Raw genomic sequence first — 18964 nt, 5'->3', positions numbered from 1 at the left:
TCTAGACAGGCACAGTAACACAGCTTCACAGAGTTAAACAAATGCAACATAAACAAAAGGAACACACCTTAAAATATTCTACTACAGCTTACTGGCTTATCTTCGTGGCTTGCTCAGCCTCATTTTTATAGAACCCAGGACCACCAGACCAGGGGTGGCCCCAGCCAGCAGTGGGCTAGCTCCTTCCACATCAGTCACTAATTAAGAAGATGCCCTACAGAGTAGACACATTTCTAAACGGTCTTATTAAATAAGAAACACAGAACCAAATACAGAGTTAAAGCCTAAGAGACCAGAGCAAGAGCCACGACTCCCTTTAGCTACCACTTGCTGCCATCCTTCCCCTGAGAGAGAGACCTTCTTCCTGTGTTTGGGTTTTATTGTTTTCCTGTTCTGCCTTCTCATTGGCTCTAAGCCCAGCCACATGACTTCCTTGTCACTGCCTGTCTATGCAGACCTCCTGGTCTCTATGGTTGGTACTGGGATTAAAGACTCAAGGGTCACCACGCTTGGCTGTGTCCTTGACCACACAGAGACTCTGCCTGCCATGTGATTGGATTAAGGGCGTGGGCTACCGCCACCTGACTTCTGTTCCTGGCTCTCCACTAATGACCTCTGATCTCCAGGCAAACTTTATTTATTAACATACAAATAAAATCACATTTCAGCACAATTAAAATATCAACACACTACAGCTGGATCTTACGGAAGCATTTTCTCAACCGAGGCTCCCTCCTCTTTGATGACTCCAGCAGTGTCTGTCCAGCACAGTGCTCTGTGGAACACTGGAGCAGGGAAAGGAGAACAGTTGACTGGGAGGGGGTGGTCGAGGGAGATATTAAAAGTCAGAGGCTTCAGCTGGTCTTGTTCCTGGCTGTATGTCTCCACCCAATGCAATAGTATTTGATTGTGTGTGTGTGTGTGTGTGTGTGTGTGTGTGTGTGTGTGTTCGTTTGTGCACATGCACAGACACTCATGGGTTCACATGCGTACATAAGTGGAGGCCAGAAGAGGGTATCATATAGTTCCCTCTCTCACTCTCTATATAGTTCCCTCTATCACTCTCCATCTGTTCCTTTGAGGCAGGATCTCTCCCTGAATCTGGGATTCATGTTTTCTTGTCTAGCTGTAAGCTAGCAAGCACTCTTAACCGACAGACCAGCTCTCAAGCTTCTGGTTTAATTATTGGGGGAATCCAGAAGAATAATTGTTCTCATTTGATATAAAAACACATGTAAATCTCCTGTGTCAAGAACATATTTGATGTGGTTGAGAATTCGGGGCTAAGTATCTGAGTGTCAAGGTCTATGCTTTTGTAGGGTGCTGGAAGGTCTCCATGACAGGTCTCCAAGATCTGCCTTCTGAATAGTGGTAGTTTGAGTTGATTTCACAATTTCTGCTGTTGGGAAGAGCAGCATGACACAAAGTGTTACACTCTGAGGGGAAAGGTATCCTGGCAGTCGGGAGCCAAGGAGTACCACAAAGTCACACCACACAACAAACCTCAATAAGAGATTTATTGGGAGGGAAAGCCCAGGAGGGTGGCTGCTTCTGCTCAGGCAAGCAGCAGCAGAGAACGGAACAGAAGACAGGGTTTATATAGGGTTTCCTGGAGGTTGTGGTGGAGCTTTCCAGGATGGGGATTGGTAGGATTTCAAGTCCTGAGCTTTTTACTTTGTACAGCGGAGCTTGGCTACCAGCATCTGGAGGGGCTGGGTCCAGCCATTGTGTCTGTTAGAGTGTCCTGTAGGCAAGGCCTGGTGGTTGGAGGCCCTCAGGGGCGGGGCCTGGCCACTTGCTGGACTTACAGAAAGGCCAACACCAGCCCATTCTCCTCTATTAACCTTTAGTAGTAGACATGTTTGTCATTTGTTTACAGAGGAGAACCTGACAGCTGGAAGGTTGAAGGACACGCAGTCTGTCTTCTCATGTCAGTGTGACTGTCCCCTCAGCTTCTCTGGCAAATGCTCTTGCTTTCTTGAATTGTACTCTTCCAGTAGGGGGCTTTCCTTCCCTCCCTCTCTCCCTCTGTCCTTCTCTCCTTCCACTCTCCTCCTCTTCCTTCAACAGTGTCTTGCTTTTCTATTGCTCTGAAGAGACACCATGAGCAAGGCAACTTATAAAAGAAAGCATTTAATTGAGGGCTTGCTTACAGTTTCAGAGTTCAGAGGGTAAGTTCATAACCATCCTGGTGGGAAATGTGGCAGCAGGCGGGTAGGTGTGGCACTGGGGCAGTGGCTGAGAGCTGACATGGAGAGAGAGAGAGAGAGAGAGAGAGAGAGAGAGAGAGAGAGAGAGAGAGAGACAGAGACAGAGAGACAGAGAGAGACAGAGAGACAGAGAGAGGAGAGGTTGTGTCTATTAACTGGGAATGGCATGGGCTCTGGGAACCTTAAAGCCTATCCCAGGGACACACCTCCTCTAACAAAGCCACATCCCCTAATCATTCCAAACAGTTCCACCTAGGAACCAAACATTCAAATATGTGAGTCTCTGGGGGCCATTCTTATTCAAACCACCTCAAACAGTTTAGCTGAAGTTGGTCACTATAATTATAACCTTTGCCCAGAGGGTGAACTCTGAATCTGCCTATAATTTTGTGACTTCTTCCAGATAGCAACTTTCTTGATGTTTGAATCTTAGAAATTTTACTGCAGGAAAGAGTTAAATCTCTTTCCAATCCAATCATATCACGGTTGAGAAAGCAGAGGCAGGGGCTTTGGGTATTTTGTTAGCTCAAGGTCATTAATCATTCCTGGGATAATTCAGCCTACAGCTTGTCTCCAGACTTCTTCTCACATGGTGCCCAGTCTATAATAGCAGTTTTAAGTTTTCCACAAATTAAATAGCCTCATATTTGTTACTGATGCATTAGGACTACAGTAGAAACTTGGCTAATGAGAAGCATGATCCCCCTAGGAAGTTAACTCTCCTGCCTTTCATAGCCTTTAATTTTTGTCTTTCTTTAGTTTAATCCCATGAAAGACTCAGTATCCTTGAAGCTGGCCAAAGCTATCTTAGAGACTTTGATGTTTTGACTCCCTCCAGATGAATTTGGAAGGGGGAAACTTAACCCAAGAGGAATTCACCAATTGATTTACTTAATTTATAAACATGCATTTTCTAATAGAACTTTGTTTTTGAAAGTAATGAAAAGCTTTCATGGGTTTCTATCCCCTTTGAGTGCAGTATAGTGATTATAGCAGTATTAGGTTAGTTTAGAGAGTTGAATATCTATCAGTTCTGTGGATTCTATTAGACAATTTTGGGGGTGGGGCATGCCAGAGTGGCACTGAAGGCTAAGGGGAGGGTGTTGATTTTTTTTTTTTTCATGCATTATCCTGGTGCTGTACATAAAACACACAAAAAGAACATTCTGGAAGCAGAAGAGGATGCATTTTTGACTGTAGAGGGGATAAAAGCAAGTCATTCTTACAGGCAAACACTTTGTATACTTTTCTTTCAAGCAGTCATATATACTGAAAAATACATTGATGATATTGAAAGGACAGTTTTGTAGCCTTCAAAGCTGACGTCAGGGTTCCTCAGCCTAGACAGCCTTTAGTTCTTCAGTGACTTATGTTTTAAGCTGGATACTTTTTGCTGTGAGAATCTGTTCTCTTCATATTAACCCAAATCACCCCTGATTCAGAACCACTTGCTTAAGTCTTTCTTAAGGTATAAGAAAACTTACAACAAGAAATTTTAACATTGGGGGAAAGGTAGAAATGTGGGTGATGTGCCTTCTCCGGTCTCAACCGGTCTCTGTTGGATGGTGCAGTGGCACAGGGTGTGTGAGCTGGTACTGAATACACCTTGGAGCCAGCTGGCAACAAAGTGATGGGGATCTGCACCAGTGTCGAGACTGGCCGGATGTCTTCACTTGATTCTTTCCCTCCAGGTTTGACTTCATCCTTGATAATGTGGGTGGATCGACTGAAACATGGGCTCTAAACTTTCTCAAGAAGTGGTCAGGAGCCACCTATGTGACGCTGGTGACTCCTTTCCTCCTGAATATGGACCAGCTGGGCATTGCTGATGGCATGTTGCAGACAGGCGTCACCATGGGGACCAAGACATTGAAGGTAGGGAGGCAAATCGGGATTGGTGGGAGTGAGTTTGCCTCTTGGTTACTTCCTCTTCTCTTGGAGCCAGCTTCCCACAGTGGCTGCCAGCGTGGTCTCTAGCCTCACATAGCAGGGTTTCAATTCTGACCTCGGTGTGGTAGCCGAATGACCCTGTGCACATTACTTACTGTTTCCAAGCCCAGTGTCTTCGCCATGAGGTAAGGTTGCGAATCTGTAATTTACTGCATTGCCGTAAATACGCTAATCCACGGAGAGTGTGGCCCAAGGCCTAGGCCATCAAGGCTCTCATTAATGCCAGCCTGGGGACTAGCTGTTACTGCTTCTCTTGATTCATCTGATACGCCTTCTCTCTCCTTCCTGCCTCTACCTGATGGCTTCTTTCTCACCAGTCCTAAGACAGTCTCTTGTAGGTAAGGTAGAGACATTACTAAGGGAGTTTCCTGCTGCTCTGCTCATGCAACAGTAGATATCCACGGTTCCCAGGCCGAGGCTTTCTCACCCTTAGAGGTCTGTGGGGTTCAGAAACCTTAAGGAAATTGTACTTTTACTGAGAGGCTGTGGATGCTAATGGAGCCGTTATGCCTTTGCTGGGATTATGTCACACTGTCCCAGCGTTTCCTGTCCCCAGTGAACTGTGAAGACCAGCTACTGGGACATGATTCGTCAGGCGACTGTATTGATAGCCACGGCTTCTGGGTCTGTGCAGTGCTCTAGTGCCCAAGCTGCATGTCCGCAGGGAGTGGTGGGCCTTGGGAATCAGCGCTTATCGCCTCAGTTACAGGACTGCGGTGGGGCTTACATGTCTGCCCTCTACTTAACGTCATCACTTCTTGTCACCACATGGGGACAGAGGCTGATAAAATTTCAGGTTATAAATTAGGGGAATCCTGGGGTATTGAATTGGAGGTGAAATGGTGTACGAGATAGAAGAAAATAAATGTTGTTTTCTTAACTAGACTAAATACTTGAGATTCAAGGAGAAGGCAGTAGAAAGGCCCTCAGGGTAACAGCTCACTCCCTGGGTGGACCTACGGGCTCTGGCCACCCTCGGGGTGCTGACTGTCCTTAGCTTTCTTCCCTCCCCCGCCTTCCTCCATCATTTTGTTTCTTTTCTTTTTTATGCATGGTTTTGAATGAGGAGCTAGGGATTGAACTTGGCCTCAGGCATGTTGAGCAAGAAGTGCCACTGAGTCACACTCTGACCCTTGAGATGTTTTCTGTTTTGTTTTGTTTTGAGACAGGGCATCAATATATAGACCAGGCTTACCTGAACCGTGTGTTCCTCCTGCCTCTACCTCCTGAGAGCTTGGATTACAGGTGTGTGCCACTGTGTTCAGTCTTTTTTTTTTTTTTTTTTTTTTTTTGTTTTTCGAGACAGGGTTTCTCTGCGTAGCTTTGTGCCTTTCCTGGAGCTCACTTGGTAGCCCAGGCTAGCCTCGAACTCACAGAGATCTGCCTGGCTCTGCCTCCCGAGTGCTGGGATTAAAGGAGTGCACCACCACCGCCTGGCCGGTGTTCAGTCTTTAGCTGCTGCTTTTTAAAGAAATCCATGATTTTTACCTTATGTGTATGTATGCATTACGTGCATGTGTGGCTGTGTACTGTGTGTGTGCCTAGTGCCATCAGAGGCCAGAAGAGAGTGCTGGATCCCTTGGAACTGGAGTTGAGGACAGTAGTGAGCTGCCATGTAGGTGCTGGGACTCAAACCCAGGTCCTCTGCAAAGAACAGCACGTGCTCTTAACTGCCGAACCATCTCCAGCCCCCTTAAGTGCTTCTTTCTGCTGGAAATGAACTTGGGCACCATTAGGATGGTAAGACTTGCTTTCCTAAAAGCAAGGACTCACCTTGCTAAAGGTGAAGAGCTATGAGGAAGCACAGCACAGTTAACCTGACAGATGTGGGTGCAGAGGGGAGCCAAGTGCGCCGTGCTTCTCCTGTCTTTATTTCACTCAGACATTGTCCACAAGCAGCTTAAGGAAAACCACAGGGTAGCTGTCGGCAGAGGAAGGAATCAGGACTATTCTTTGTCTGCTGTTAGGGATCAAGCGGTTCGCTTCCCAGAGAAATGTGTTGTGAGGGACTTTAGATGTGGCAGTTGTGACCATTTTAGTTCCCCTTTCATACCCCAAACAGTTACCGGAATGCTTTCACTGTGGTCCCGGAAGTGACAGCAGACCGTAGGAGAACCAGTTGAACCTGTCTTCTGTGCTTGTCACTTACTAGGTGGGCCCTGTGCTGGGGACATCTCAGTGTACCAGCATCTGGCCACATAAGTTGTACAGAGCCTTTTACTGTGAGATTTTTTTATTCAGTTGTATGACTCCATATGTGGTCATGACCCACAGTTTAAGAAGCTTTGCTCTAGAACACTATGATCAGACTCCCAGCCCTGCAGGTTCATGACAATCAGGGATTGTCAAGCCAAGACTAGCCTCAGTGAACATTCTGCCCTCGCTTTGCAGTTGTGTGTAGGAGCAGGCAGGACAGCAGCATGGTCCTAGTGTCCTTAGCCATCTCTGAGGACTCGGGCCAGCTTAAGACGTCTTGGAGCTTGGCTTACTGCTGTTTTTATAATGTCCTACTCACCTGTCATAAAGACACGGCTGTTGAGCGCAGCCTGGGACACACGATGAGGACCTGCTCAGAAGCAAAAGAGAGAACAGTTGTACGTGGGTGCAGAAGTGGAGTGGAACCCTTTCAGTGTAAGATTTTTGCTCATCCTTGAGGTGAGAGGTTTTGTTCTACCAAGATCAGATGGCCTGACATTCACAGTAACTACAGAGGTAGTCAGGCCGTCTGATTAGACCCAGCCATGACATATATAAAAGCAACTTTATATCCTTTCTTTGAAGCTTCTTCATTCCCGTCAGAGTCAGAAATAGGATTGAGTCTTGTCTAAGCATGCTTTAGTGACTCTTGCTCCTAAAACACTTTTAAATGTAGTTTTGGTGCCTTGGGGCTCCTGCAGACTTCAGTGGGGATGCCTGGAGGTCTAGCCCTAACTCCTTGTGGGTAAGCAGTGCAGCACATGAGACATTCAGACTGTCGTTTAAGGAACACTTTCCTGTGTCAATAATGCATGGAGACGCCTGAGTTGACGTGGACAGGCCTAGTTCGTTTGCTTATTCCTTAAGCTCTATGGGGTATCTGCCCTCCATCGGTTACCATGTTGAGGTCCTGAGCACACACCATGTGTAACATGATATGGGAAATGGGTTCATTGTCTTGGTCGTACAGAAAATGCCTTTAGTTAGCTGCAGTTAATCAGATCTTCCTTTCTGTACACTTACCATGACTATTTTCTTCCTTCTAGCATTTCTGGCAAGGAGTCCATTACCGCTGGGCCTTCTTCATGGCCAGTGGTCCATATCTAGATGAAATTGCAGAACTGGTGGATGCGGGAAAGGTAGGTCCACCCAGAATCCCTTTTCCTGGTAACTGTGGTGTTGACATTCTTCTTATAGACTGTCCAGCAGTCCTCATCCCTGGGAACACTCCCGCAGGAGGGGTGGGGTATGGGGAGGGGTGGGGTGAGAGGAGGCTGCTGTGGTTTTCTTTTTGCTGCCATTCCGTTCATGGAGAGGCTGCTCAGTCTACACAATAACTCACCCTGTTCAGTCTACCTGTAAGCTCCTCGAGGTGTTCAGTGGCCAGGCTCACTCTCCCCCGCCAGACTAGTCCATTTCCAGCCTCTGGAGATGCAGCTGGCCAAGCTCTGCCCTACAGAAAAAAGCCCAAGATCAGGCTATGGAATCCCACTCGCCCCTGAGCTTGCCCCAAGACCAGGCCACAGATTGCCGCCAATCCCAGGCCACCCTACACACAAGAAACCCTATAGAAAGCCCGCCTCCCGTCCAGTTCTCTGTGGCTTCTCCCGAGCAGAGGCAGCCACCCTCTTGTGACTCTCCCAATAAGTTTCTGTGTGAGGTTTGTTGTGCAGTGTGACTTTGTGGTACTTCTTGGCTCCTGAGTGCCAGGATACCTTCAGAGCTGTAACACACTACCCTCTTGGTTTATAGATCAAGGGAGAAGCCGGGGATGGGCATTGTATGATATTTCTAAAGGCACGAGGTTAGTGAGTAGCAGAACTGGGAGCTGAGCTTGAGAGATGGAACTCTGCCCAAGGGGGAGAAGGTGCTTGCAATTTCTCACTAAAACTCTTGGCACTTCCTCTGTCTGATGGTGAGGTTGCCAGGAAGTGAGCCCTTTCCAGGTAACAGGGAGAACAGTACTGGATCTCAGTCCCCTAATGCCTGGGTGAGAAGTGGTTCCTCAGGGTTAGTCCAAGGTTAGTGTGTGCCAAAACACAGGTATCTCTCAGAAGGGTGCAGTAGGGGTGAGAATTGACAGGGGCTTGAGCAGAGACGACCGGTTGCTGTTCTCTGACTGCTGGTGCCTGGCCTGTAGGGTACTTCATAGAAAATGAACGTTGCCGAGAGTTTGGGTTCTCCCTTTAGGGATACTAAATGGCTTTTCAGGGCTCCTAGTGGGTGAAAGCCTCCCCAGATTACCTTTAGTGGCTTTCTTTTTAAATTCTCTTCAATAATACATCCTGTCTGCAGCTTCCCCACCTTCCACCCGCCCCCCATTACCTCCTCTCAACCCCAGTTCCTCAGTGGCTGTTTTTTAAACATTTAAGGTTTGTTTGTCCAATTCTCTTATAGCCAAGGAACTCTATGGTCTGTGATAGCCTGGACTAGTAGGAACTGTTTTCTGTTTTAAGTTTGTGAACCTATTCATGGGCTTCTCAGTCTTAGTGTATCCTGAGTAGAAACAGATTCACATTGTATATCAATAGGATTCTTCCACATCCCACAGGTATTTTTCCTTTATTGCCACAAACAATGGAACCATCTCTAAATAAGTGAGTGTCTCATGAGGCTGGAGTCCCATGATCAGTGTCTGTCCTCCAGGAGTGCACACACACATGATGCTGTTTGTCCTGATGTCTGCTCACACTGCCAAATGCTTGTCACACTCTCTTGTATTCAAAATATTATGACTTTGTCTCTACTTGGAAATTGCTGTTTACCCAGCAGGGATGAGAGGCGATGTGTATATATGCAGCAATTACATTTGGCGAATAACCAGGAGACCAGCTGAGAAGGGACACGGGAGAGAGACGATGCTTTGAAGTGAGCCTGAGGGAGGACTGGGAAGACCTCACTGCTCAGACTGTTGGACTTGGGGTTGTTTTTGACAGGGAGGAGCCCTGGGCCTGCGTAAGCTGACAGGTGACTCTGGGTACAGTGAGGTCAGGTGTCCTGTCAGGTCCCTGCCGTCATCTGAATGTGAGAGGTCACTTTCTCTTTACACTGGGAAACTGAGGAATAACAACAGACATTGCAAACTGTGCCCTTAGAAGAGACTTGCTCACCTGGACAAGGAACTTTCAGTTCTTCAAAGCTCTGCCGAGTGCTGAATGGATCTGGTTAGCAGGAGCCTGAGAGAGGAGCTGTAGTTGCTGTTTGGTGATGTAAAAACACAAAACATCTAAGCCAACTGCTCTAAGTGAGATAAATAAATTCATAAGATTCAGAATCTCAAAGTTGAGGTCGGTTCAGATAACCACTTTTGACTCCATCCCTCAGTCACTGAGGTTCTGCTTGCTAGACAAAACCAGTATTACCAGTTTCTTGAAAATTCCAAAGGCATTCTATTCAAACAGGAAAGGACAGATGAGTAATGAACCATTTCTCACCTTGCCTTTTGTCGTTAAACATATTTCATATTCAGCTATGAAAACGTTCTTCGCTCCTCATTTTGGAAACACCTGTGTGCGTGTCCTTTGCACAGGTGTGCCAGTGTTGATCTGATCTTTTTACAGACAGCGCTTCCGTAGGTAACCCGGCTTTGTTGTAAGTACTGACTGAGTGCGTCCGTTTCAGTTCGTGGAAGTGCAGTCACTGAGCCCAGAGGGTGACAATCGGTGAGGCAGTCAGCTTTGGAAAGTCGGGTCCGTGTTTAGTGTCTCTGTGGTCCCCTCGTGTCCCCTTCTCTCTACTCACCTGTCTTCTTGCCCTCTTGCTTGTTTTACGTCAGGATGGACTTGTTCTGAAGATGTGGAGGAAATCTGCTGTGGGGCACTTGTACCTTGAGCTTTCCTGGTTAAAAACAGTGTCTGGGGCTGAGGAGGTGGCTTATTGGGTGAGGTGCTTGAGAAAGGTGTGAGCAGCCACGTAAAAAGGCAGGCATGCTGTGACGTCAGCACGGGGAGCGGACTGACGCAAGGTGTGAGCAGCTGCATAAAAAGGCAGGCATGCTGTGACGTCAGCATGGGGAGCGGACTGGAGACCCCAGGGGCTCGCTGCCTGTCATTCTGGCCAATCAGCGAGCTCCGTCAGTTAGAGACGCTGTCCCAAAATAAGATGGAGCAATAGAGGAAGACACTTCATGTCAACCTCTGGCCTCCACGTGTACACCCATGGCGGGTGCCCACATCGACCAGCCCTCCACACACAAGCCCCTGACTCCACCAATACTGGAGTCCTGTCAGCCCTGTGGGCTCGTAAGCATGGAGAAGCTGCAGAGTCAGGCATATCAACACTACCCCCACACTGTCACTGTGCCTTGGCAGGGTGGCTTTCTGTAAACATCTCTGCCTTTAATGTGTCCGACTGTCTCAGGCCCAAGATGACAAGGAGCTGACATTTCCAAGTATGTGGGGACCTCACAGTCCTTTCTCCTAGAGATTCCAACTCGGGCTTTCTCTTGACTATCACCATGAGGCTTTCTGCTAGTAGTAGAATTTCATATTCATATTTGCTTATGTTTGCACTTTAGCCTCCTCCGATTGCAATAGACCACCACAGACCACTCGTAAAGTAACGCACATTGATTATTTTATACCATGGAAAGTCAGTGGTCTGCACTGGTCTGGCAGATCTGTGTTCCTCCTGGAAGCCAGAAGCTGTTTGCTTGCCTGCCCTCTCCAATGTTCAGCAGCCACGGGCATTCTTAGACCCGCCTTTCTCTTCTAAGGATCCCATGATTCTACTTGGTTGACCCAAGGTGGTCTGCTTTGGGCCCCTTTAACCTAATCACATCTGCAGAGCCTTTGCCACTTACTGTCACAGGCTTGGGGAATTGGGGTGTGAATGTTTTGGGTAGGGCCAGTATTCTGACTGATCTAATGCACAAGGGTCTTGGGCTGTTGGTTGTTCTTGAAGAAGGAAACTAGATGACTGGAGACCAAGTATGGAAGGAAGAGGTTTTATTTCCTTATCATTTTTATTATTGTTGTTATTATTTTTCTTTAATACCTGCTAGCCTTGAGCTCCTAGGCTCAAGTGATCCTTTTATTTCAACCCCATGAGTGGCTGAGCTAACAGGCATGTATCACCTACCCAGTTCCTATTGATTGATTGATTGAGATGAGGTCTTGATATGTAGCCCTGGCTGGCCTAGAACTCTCTATGTAGACCAGGTAGTGTCAAATTCAGAGATTAAAGGCCGGTACCACCGGGCGGTGGTGGTGGTGGCGGCGGCGGCGGCGGCGGTGGCGCATGCCTTTAATCCCAGCACTCGGGAGGCAGAGGCAGGCGGATCTCTATGAGTTCGAGGCCAACCTGGGCTACCAAGTGAGTTCCAGGAAAGGCACAAAGCTACACAGAGAAACCCTGTCTCGAAAAACCAAAAACAAAACAGCAACAACAACAAAAAAGGCCTGTACCATACCCAGCCCCTTTTAACCATTTTGCATATACTTATTTGTGTAATATATTCTTTACACAATATTTTATTTGCTTTTGGTTTTTGAGACAGGGTCTCTCAATGTAGTCCTGACTTTCCTGGAACTCACTATGTAGATCTGGCTGGCATCAAACTCACAGAGATTCAGCTTCTTGAGTGCTAGGATTAAAGGTGTGCACCACCGTGCCTGGCTTTTTCATGGATTTAAAGTCCTTTGATGTCATGTACTTAAGGCTCACAGGTCTCTTTAGAATTCCAGTTGACCATTCAAGCTGGTTGAGCATCAATGCAGTCTTCCCAGAATTTGCTATTTCTTTATTTTCATTGCCATCAGAAGAGCTCCTATGAACTTGAGTTCAGTCTGAACATCCACTGAGGACTCCCTAGTGCTCTGTTTCATATGTTTGCTGTGAATAGTTACCTCCTCATCAGTATTGTCCACCAGATCTTTCTGGCAGTGGTAGAAATGGCTGTCCACGTGGTCACTAGGCAGCCACTAAACCATTTGTGACTGTTGAGTATTAGAAATGTGGCTAGTGTAACTGGGAGACTGGCTTTTCCATTTTGGCTACTCACTTGATTAAATTTTAACTAGTCACATGTATTTAGAGGCCAATGTATTAGATGTACAGCTTTGAAAGGGAATACATTGAGTTTTGCGGTAGATGATTTCCAGCTCCTCTTGGATGGCCAAGCTTCAAGCTTCATACTGCAGGCGGATCCTTTCCACAGGAAGGACATGACAGTTTGAGATGGGATCATAAGGACCATCAGAAGAGGGTTAGCTTGCCAGGTATTCCAGCCTTGATGCTTCTGAATTCCTTTTGTTTTTTTCCCTTTCTGTTTTGTTTTGAAACAAGGTTCTAGGCCTTGCTGTAGCCCAGGCTGGCCTTGAATTCATAGTGCTTCCATATCTAGCCCCTGGCTCTGGGGTCACATGTGTGACCATCATGCCTGGCTTTTCTGATTTTGTTTTTCTAAGTCCTTGAGGTTGTTTCCATGAGAATGATAGCGAGTTCCTCCACTCCCCCGCTGGAAAGGAGTGCTTCCTGGAATCTCTCCTGGTGGGTACGTTTACTCTCTCAGAATATACCTTCTTCTACCATCCTCCTCCTTTCCCAGGAAGGGCCCAAGACAGAGCAAACGAGAACAAAATTCACCTCCTCCTTTGACTGTTCTTAGTTCTTCCTCCCTTACATTGACAGTCTAACAGAAACTCGGGAGTAACTCATGGCTCTGGGACTGTGGTCCTGTTGCCTATTAGCAGGGTGTGGACTTGAACTTAGACCAGGAGCACTTGAGTCTGCCATCTGTTGGTCCATCCTGGTGTACCTCACCTTCTGAAACCTGCAGCTTCTATGCCCGGGGGATGTGCCTGGACAGGATGAGTGTGAGGAGCTTAGGGGAACATGGACAGACTGACTCCCAAACCACCTTCATCTCATTTGGCAGCAGAATCAAGGATCCCAGGTCCTCACTTTGGCTGTGCTCCCGAGAGCTCTGGCTTTGCATGGACCACTCAACTGCTGTGTTTCAGCTTCCTGTTCTGTTGAGCAGGTTAGCTCAGACGCTCGTCCCCTCACAGGCTTGCCCAGCGGCTGGTAACCAGCAGTGCTGTGGTAAGGTCGGTCATACTTAGGAAGGGCGATGCTCCTGTTGTCCCTGTTAAAGAAGGGATGCCAGGCAGCAAGAGCCCAATCCTGTTTAGGGAAGGGAAGGCACGCTCAGGAGACCCCACACTGGGCTCCCACACTGAAGAAGGGCTGCTGCGGTGGGTGTTTCCTGGCGGACCACCTGTGAGCCCCGTGTCTGTGCGGCGGGAAGTGTGGCTTTGCGCCTGCTGCTTTATAACAGGGCTCCCCATGCCAAGTGGACTACAGCAGTGTCATCACATAGTGTCCCCCTTCACTGTGAGTTTAACTCTGATCCCCTTTCTTTAACAGACACGCATTCTCGGGCCAGTGTGAGGCTGTGCACAGACCCTGTCTCATTCTCCAGTTAATCTCCCTGTGCTGTCATTGTCACATAGGCAGCCGACGACGGTGGCATTTGCCTGACTGTAATTTGAAAGCCACCCCACCCCACCCCCACCCCTTTTTTTTCATTGTCACTTACAGGAATTGCTGAATGACTCATTATGCCACAGTCAGCCCTCTTGGGCTCTCTGTCACAAAGGGCCTGCCCGGTCAGATTAAAGTGTGCAGCCACTGTAGTGGCCCAGTCAGCAGGTCAGCTTCTGTGGCTCCGTAGAGCGCTCTGAAGTGAGCTGGCATGGTGGCCCAGGCGGCAGCGGCGGTTCTGGAGTGGAGTCTGTTCTGTGTACCTGTGCTAGGCTAGTGCTTTGCAGGGAGAGGCCGAGTGAGCTTGGGAGAATGAGAGAATGTGTGGATGGCATTGAGAGTAAACAAAAGGGCGCTGGGAGTCCCTTGGGAATGTGCGCACGCCTCTCTGGAACTTCGAACTGTTCTGTCCCCACCCCAGAGTCTGATTCCACTGTACCTAGAGGCACTGGCGAACGTGTTTGAAGTATGTGTGGGGGTCATTCATTTACCAGTTAGATGGCATTCGGTAAACAATGTCCTGGAGCTCTAAGGAGAGTGAGTGGTGGATTTGGGTTTCGTGTGGAACATGAAACAGCCAAGTGTCTTCTTTCTCACCAGAGAAGGCAGCCCAGGTCAGCTCTTAATGTGTTCCTGCAGTGTTGTGGAAGGTCTGAGGTCCTACTCAGTCTGCTGGGGACTATGGGTCAGTGACACCCTCCATAGGCCATGTACCACAACATCTGTCGGCCCTGGGCCTGGAATCCTCAGCTGACGCATGGCAGGCAGGCCAGGATTCAGGCTGTGCTAACTCGTAGTCTGCATCCACCTTTCCCTTCCTTCCTGGGTGGAGATTAAAGAGCAGACGGTAATGACGGGCTGGCTCTGTGCAGTGCTGAGCAGCGGCAGTGGCCTCAGTTGAGTCCTGCCATGCCTTTCAGCAATAGTGTGACACTCAGGCACATTAACTCAGCTCAGTGCCCCAAATTTTTATAAGATGGGAGTGACCCCTACCCCGAAGGTGTGTAACTTGGGGAATCCTCCAACAGTGAGAGCACTTCCTGCTCTTACTGGGATTCTGAGCTTGCCATGCATGATTGGTGGATGCAGAAGAATCGTCAGCTCTTGGGAGGAGGAGCATGTGATGCCTGAGAAGCCCTGAAAGTCACATCAGAAGAAATGGTGTCAGATGCATCCAAATATCATAAAACATATCTTCTTCCTCTTGTCAAAGGAAAAGGGTCATTTAGCCTGTGAGTCAGCGTGTGCCTTGTGGCAGCTGATCCTTGCCAGGGGAGCTGTGAGAAGCCGTCCAATGAGCCGTCTGTGGACACTGACTATTCCTACTAGACATTTGGAAGGGAGAGTTCAGGTGGACTTCTGCATGGAGAGAGGGTGTTGCCTGGGACCTGCTTTCAGGGGGTTTCTGTCAGTACTGATGCACTGTAAAGGTGGCCAGCTGTGGTCAGACACCGCCGAGCTGACTGAGCTGGCGGTTCCTCAGTCTGCACAGTGTAAATGCTGTGGTGCTGTTGAGTGGAACTCCCGAGGCCAGAGAGAGCTCACCGAGGACTCCTGCTTCCTGCCTCAGGGCTTTTCACTTTAGTGCCTTAATGAGGCACCCACCGCATGTTGGTATTATAGATACATAGTCCATACACAGATACTTTCTGCTCTGGTTAAATACATGTGCAGATATTAACTAGAAAACAAGTCAACTGTGCTCGTGTGCACTCCTGTGAGAGGAACACAGGTAGATACAGCAAAGGCCTGGCTACTTTGCTACCCTTTGCAGCTTCCTGTGCAGTTAGGAACCCGACAGAGACTCCACTGTAGTAAGTGCAGGCTTTGAGGAGGGCTCAGTGGTTTCTAGAGCGGCTCAGAAGAACGCTGCAGGTGGGGGACAGAAAGTGCGGTGCGGCCAGGGATGCAGGATTGCAGATGTGAGGCCAGCAGAGATAATAGCATACAGTGCTAGAAAATGACAGGGAGGCCAGTCGTGGGGGGGGGGGGGGGCGCTCAGTGTAATAGCATTGCAGAGCGAACCCAAGCCAGCCCTGGTGGCCAGAACCCAGGGTAGAAGGCACAGAAGGAGAGAACTGACTCCCAAAAGTGGTCCTCTGATTTCTACATGCACCAGACAGCACGTGTGTCTATACCCCCCACAACACACACACACCACACATACCACACATCCATACCACACGCACACACACACCCATACCACACACACACACACCATACCACACACACACACACACCATACCACACACCCATACCACACACATCACACCACACACATCACACCGCACACCAATACCACACCCATAACATACACACATCACACCACACACAACCATACACATTATACTACACCTACACCAGACATATGGAACCATATACACACACACAACCATATACATCATACTACACCTACACCAGACATATAGAAACACACACACACACACACACACACAAGTAAATAAAATAGAATTTTCAAAAAATGAAAATGACAAGCAGCATGAAGTCTGAGGCTTGGATGTGGTGTGTCTTGGAATGTCAGGTCTGGAAGTGATAAGTAATGTTGTTCAGTATGTGTTGCTCTGATTGGTTGATAAATAAAGCTGTTTGGCCAATGGTGAAGCAAAATAAGGCTAGGCAGGACATTCTAACTAGAGGGGAGGGGAGAAGAAAGGAGAGCAGATGAGACGCTGCCAGCCGTCGCCATGACAAGCAAGATGTAAAGATACCAGTAAGCCATGAGCCATGTGGCAAAGTATAGATTTCTAGAAATGGGTTAATTTAGGATGTAAGAGCTAGGTAGCAAGCAGCCTGAGCCATTAGGCCATGTAGTTCATAATATAAGCTTCTGTGTGCTTATTTGGGGGATGCGAGTGGTAGAGATTTGTTCTGACCGCCGGCCAGGCAGGACACAGGAAAACTTCCCACTACATGGGCGCTCTTGCAGGGTTCTGAGTAGGAGTGACACATTGCTGGGAATGGGGGTAAGATGGAGTAAAGGTGAAATGGAGGGTAAACCTGGAGAGCTGAGATGAATGAGGAGGAGGAGAGGGCCTGGAGCCCTGGACTAAGCACATGGCAGGACAGGCATTGAGGGATATCTACAGACACTCTGCCTCGGAAAGGATAGGTTTCCTATCAACCCGTTCATCTCTTCTGTGTCTTGTAGATTCGGCCAGTGATTGAACAGACCTTCCCCTTTTCTGAAGTCCCAGAAGCCTTCCTGAAGGTGGAAAGAGGCCACGCCCGAGGAAAGACTGTGGTCAACGTCATTTAAATAAAGATGCCCGTGGCACGGGTTATGGCTTTCCTGTCTGAGTGCCTGTGATCCAGACATCTACCCTCAATAGGTGCCGTGAAACGTAAATCTGACTTGGGAAGTACGCTTGTAAACGTGAATATGACCGGTGAGACAGCTCAGCAGACAGAGGTGCTGGCAGCGTGAGCCATGGCTGCCTGAGTGCAGACCTGAGCCCACGTGACGGAGGGGGCGAGAACTGACTCACGGAATGGTTCTCCGAGTTCTCCCCCATGCATAAACCTCCACAATGATAAAGAAAATTACTAATGTCATGATCTTTTTTAATGTTGGGGGGGGGGCACATGTGCCAGGGTGCACTTGTGGATATCACAGGGACTGTTCAGTGCTCGGTTCTTTCCTCCTGCTGTGTAGGGTCTGGGTAGAGCGCAAGTCCTTAGGCTTGGTGGCAGGTTCCTTTACCTGCTGAGTCATGTCACTGGCTCAATTAAAAAAAAAAATTAAGTATGTATTTTAAGAAATACTTTTTATAGTGGGGCAGTGGTGGTGCCTGCCTTTAATCCCAGCACTTAAGAGGCAGAAGCAGGTGGATTGCTGTGAGTTTGAGGCCAGTCTGGTCTACAGAGTGAGTTCCAAGAGAGACCCCATCTCAAAAAGACTTTTAAAATTAATTAACATACAGAATAATTTCTTCATGGAATTTCTGTATCAGCTCCTGCACTTGCCTGCAGTCAGAAGTACATAGTGTTTTGTTTTTAATATTTTTATTTTGTCATGTGTATGGGTGTTTTGCCTACATATATGTGCACCACATGGCATACCTTGTACCTGTGGATGCCAGAAGTGGGTGTCTGATCCCCTGGAACTGGAATTGACAGGTGATTGTGAGCTGCCATGTGGGTGCTGGGAATTGAACCCCGGTCCTCAGGAAGAACAGCCAGTGCTCTTAACTACTGAGCCATCTCTCCAGCCTCTATGTGGTGTTTTTGTTTTCTTAAGCTGCTCTTCACCCAGCTTTGCAGATTCCTGTGGCCTTCTTGCAGCTCAAACCCCATCATCTTACCTTAATGTGAGATTCTAAAATGTGTGGTGTATAGATGGATGTTAGTGTGAAGAACTTAACATTAGTTCCTTCTGAAATTCAGCAGTGATTATTTTCCTACATGGATGCTATAGGTTGGGTTGGAAACATCTCCAAAGACCCATGTGTGCACCATACACATGCAACAATGTTGGGAGGTGGGAGAACCTTTAAGAGTTAGGACCCAGTGGGAGGAAGTGGAGAGGTGCCATTGGAGGAGACAGCAGGGCCCAGTTCCTCCTGCCTCTGTGTCCTCATCACCTGTAGGCAGGCCTGTGGAGCATTTTCTTGATTGGTGAGCGATGTGAATGGCCACACCCACTGTGGGAGGTGCCACCCCTGGGTTAGGTGGTCCTGGAGTATATAAGAAACCAAACTGAGCAAGCTAATAGGGAGCAAGCCAGTGAGCAGTACTCCTCCAAGACCTCTGCTTTAGTTCCGGTCTCCAGGTTCCTGCCTGCCTTGAGTTCCTGCCTGCCCTGACTTCCTGCCATAATGGACTGTAATCTGAGAAGTGAAATAAATTTTCCCCATGCCCCAAGTTTGTTTTTGGTCACTGTTTCATCATAGCAATGGAAACCTAGCTAATACAGAAACTGGAACCAGGAATGGGTTTTGTTTCTATGAGAGGCCTGACCAGGTTGTTTAGCAAGAATTGTGGAAGTGTTTAGACCTTTGGACTGGAAAAGCCATTGAGTACTTAAAGCTTAATGGGCTGCTCTGTGGAAGCTGGGGAGACAGTTACATGCCAAAAGAAAATCAAGATTGGCCTACAAAGTTCAG

At 48.1% G+C, this 18964-nt stretch overlaps 1 protein-coding gene across 2 annotated transcripts in view; it reads left to right on the top strand.

Moving 5' to 3' along the window:
* Positions 1 to 17156, top strand: part of Rtn4ip1 (reticulon 4 interacting protein 1) — a 44189-nt gene extending 27033 nt beyond the window's left edge. Inside the window, exons 7-9 of one of the 2 annotated variants that reach the window (XM_006982754.4) lie at positions 3902 to 4085; positions 7403 to 7495; positions 17011 to 17156. In XM_006982754.4, coding sequence (XP_006982816.2) covers positions 3902 to 4085; positions 7403 to 7495; positions 17011 to 17118 — 385 coding nt within the window. In that variant the 3' untranslated portion in view covers positions 17119 to 17156. The remainder of the gene's footprint in view (positions 1 to 3901; positions 4086 to 7402; positions 7496 to 17010) is intronic. The other variant, XM_076552364.1, reaches the window with a different exon arrangement.
* The last annotated feature ends 1808 nt before the right edge of the window (positions 17157 to 18964 follow it).

The sequence above is a fragment of the Peromyscus maniculatus genome, chromosome 16 (assembly GCF_049852395.1).
Source record: "Peromyscus maniculatus bairdii isolate BWxNUB_F1_BW_parent chromosome 16, HU_Pman_BW_mat_3.1, whole genome shotgun sequence".
NCBI lineage: Eukaryota > Metazoa > Chordata > Mammalia > Rodentia > Cricetidae > Peromyscus > Peromyscus maniculatus.
The sequence above is the reverse complement of the archived record's forward strand: the minus strand, read 5'-3'. Positions and strand labels throughout refer to the sequence as shown.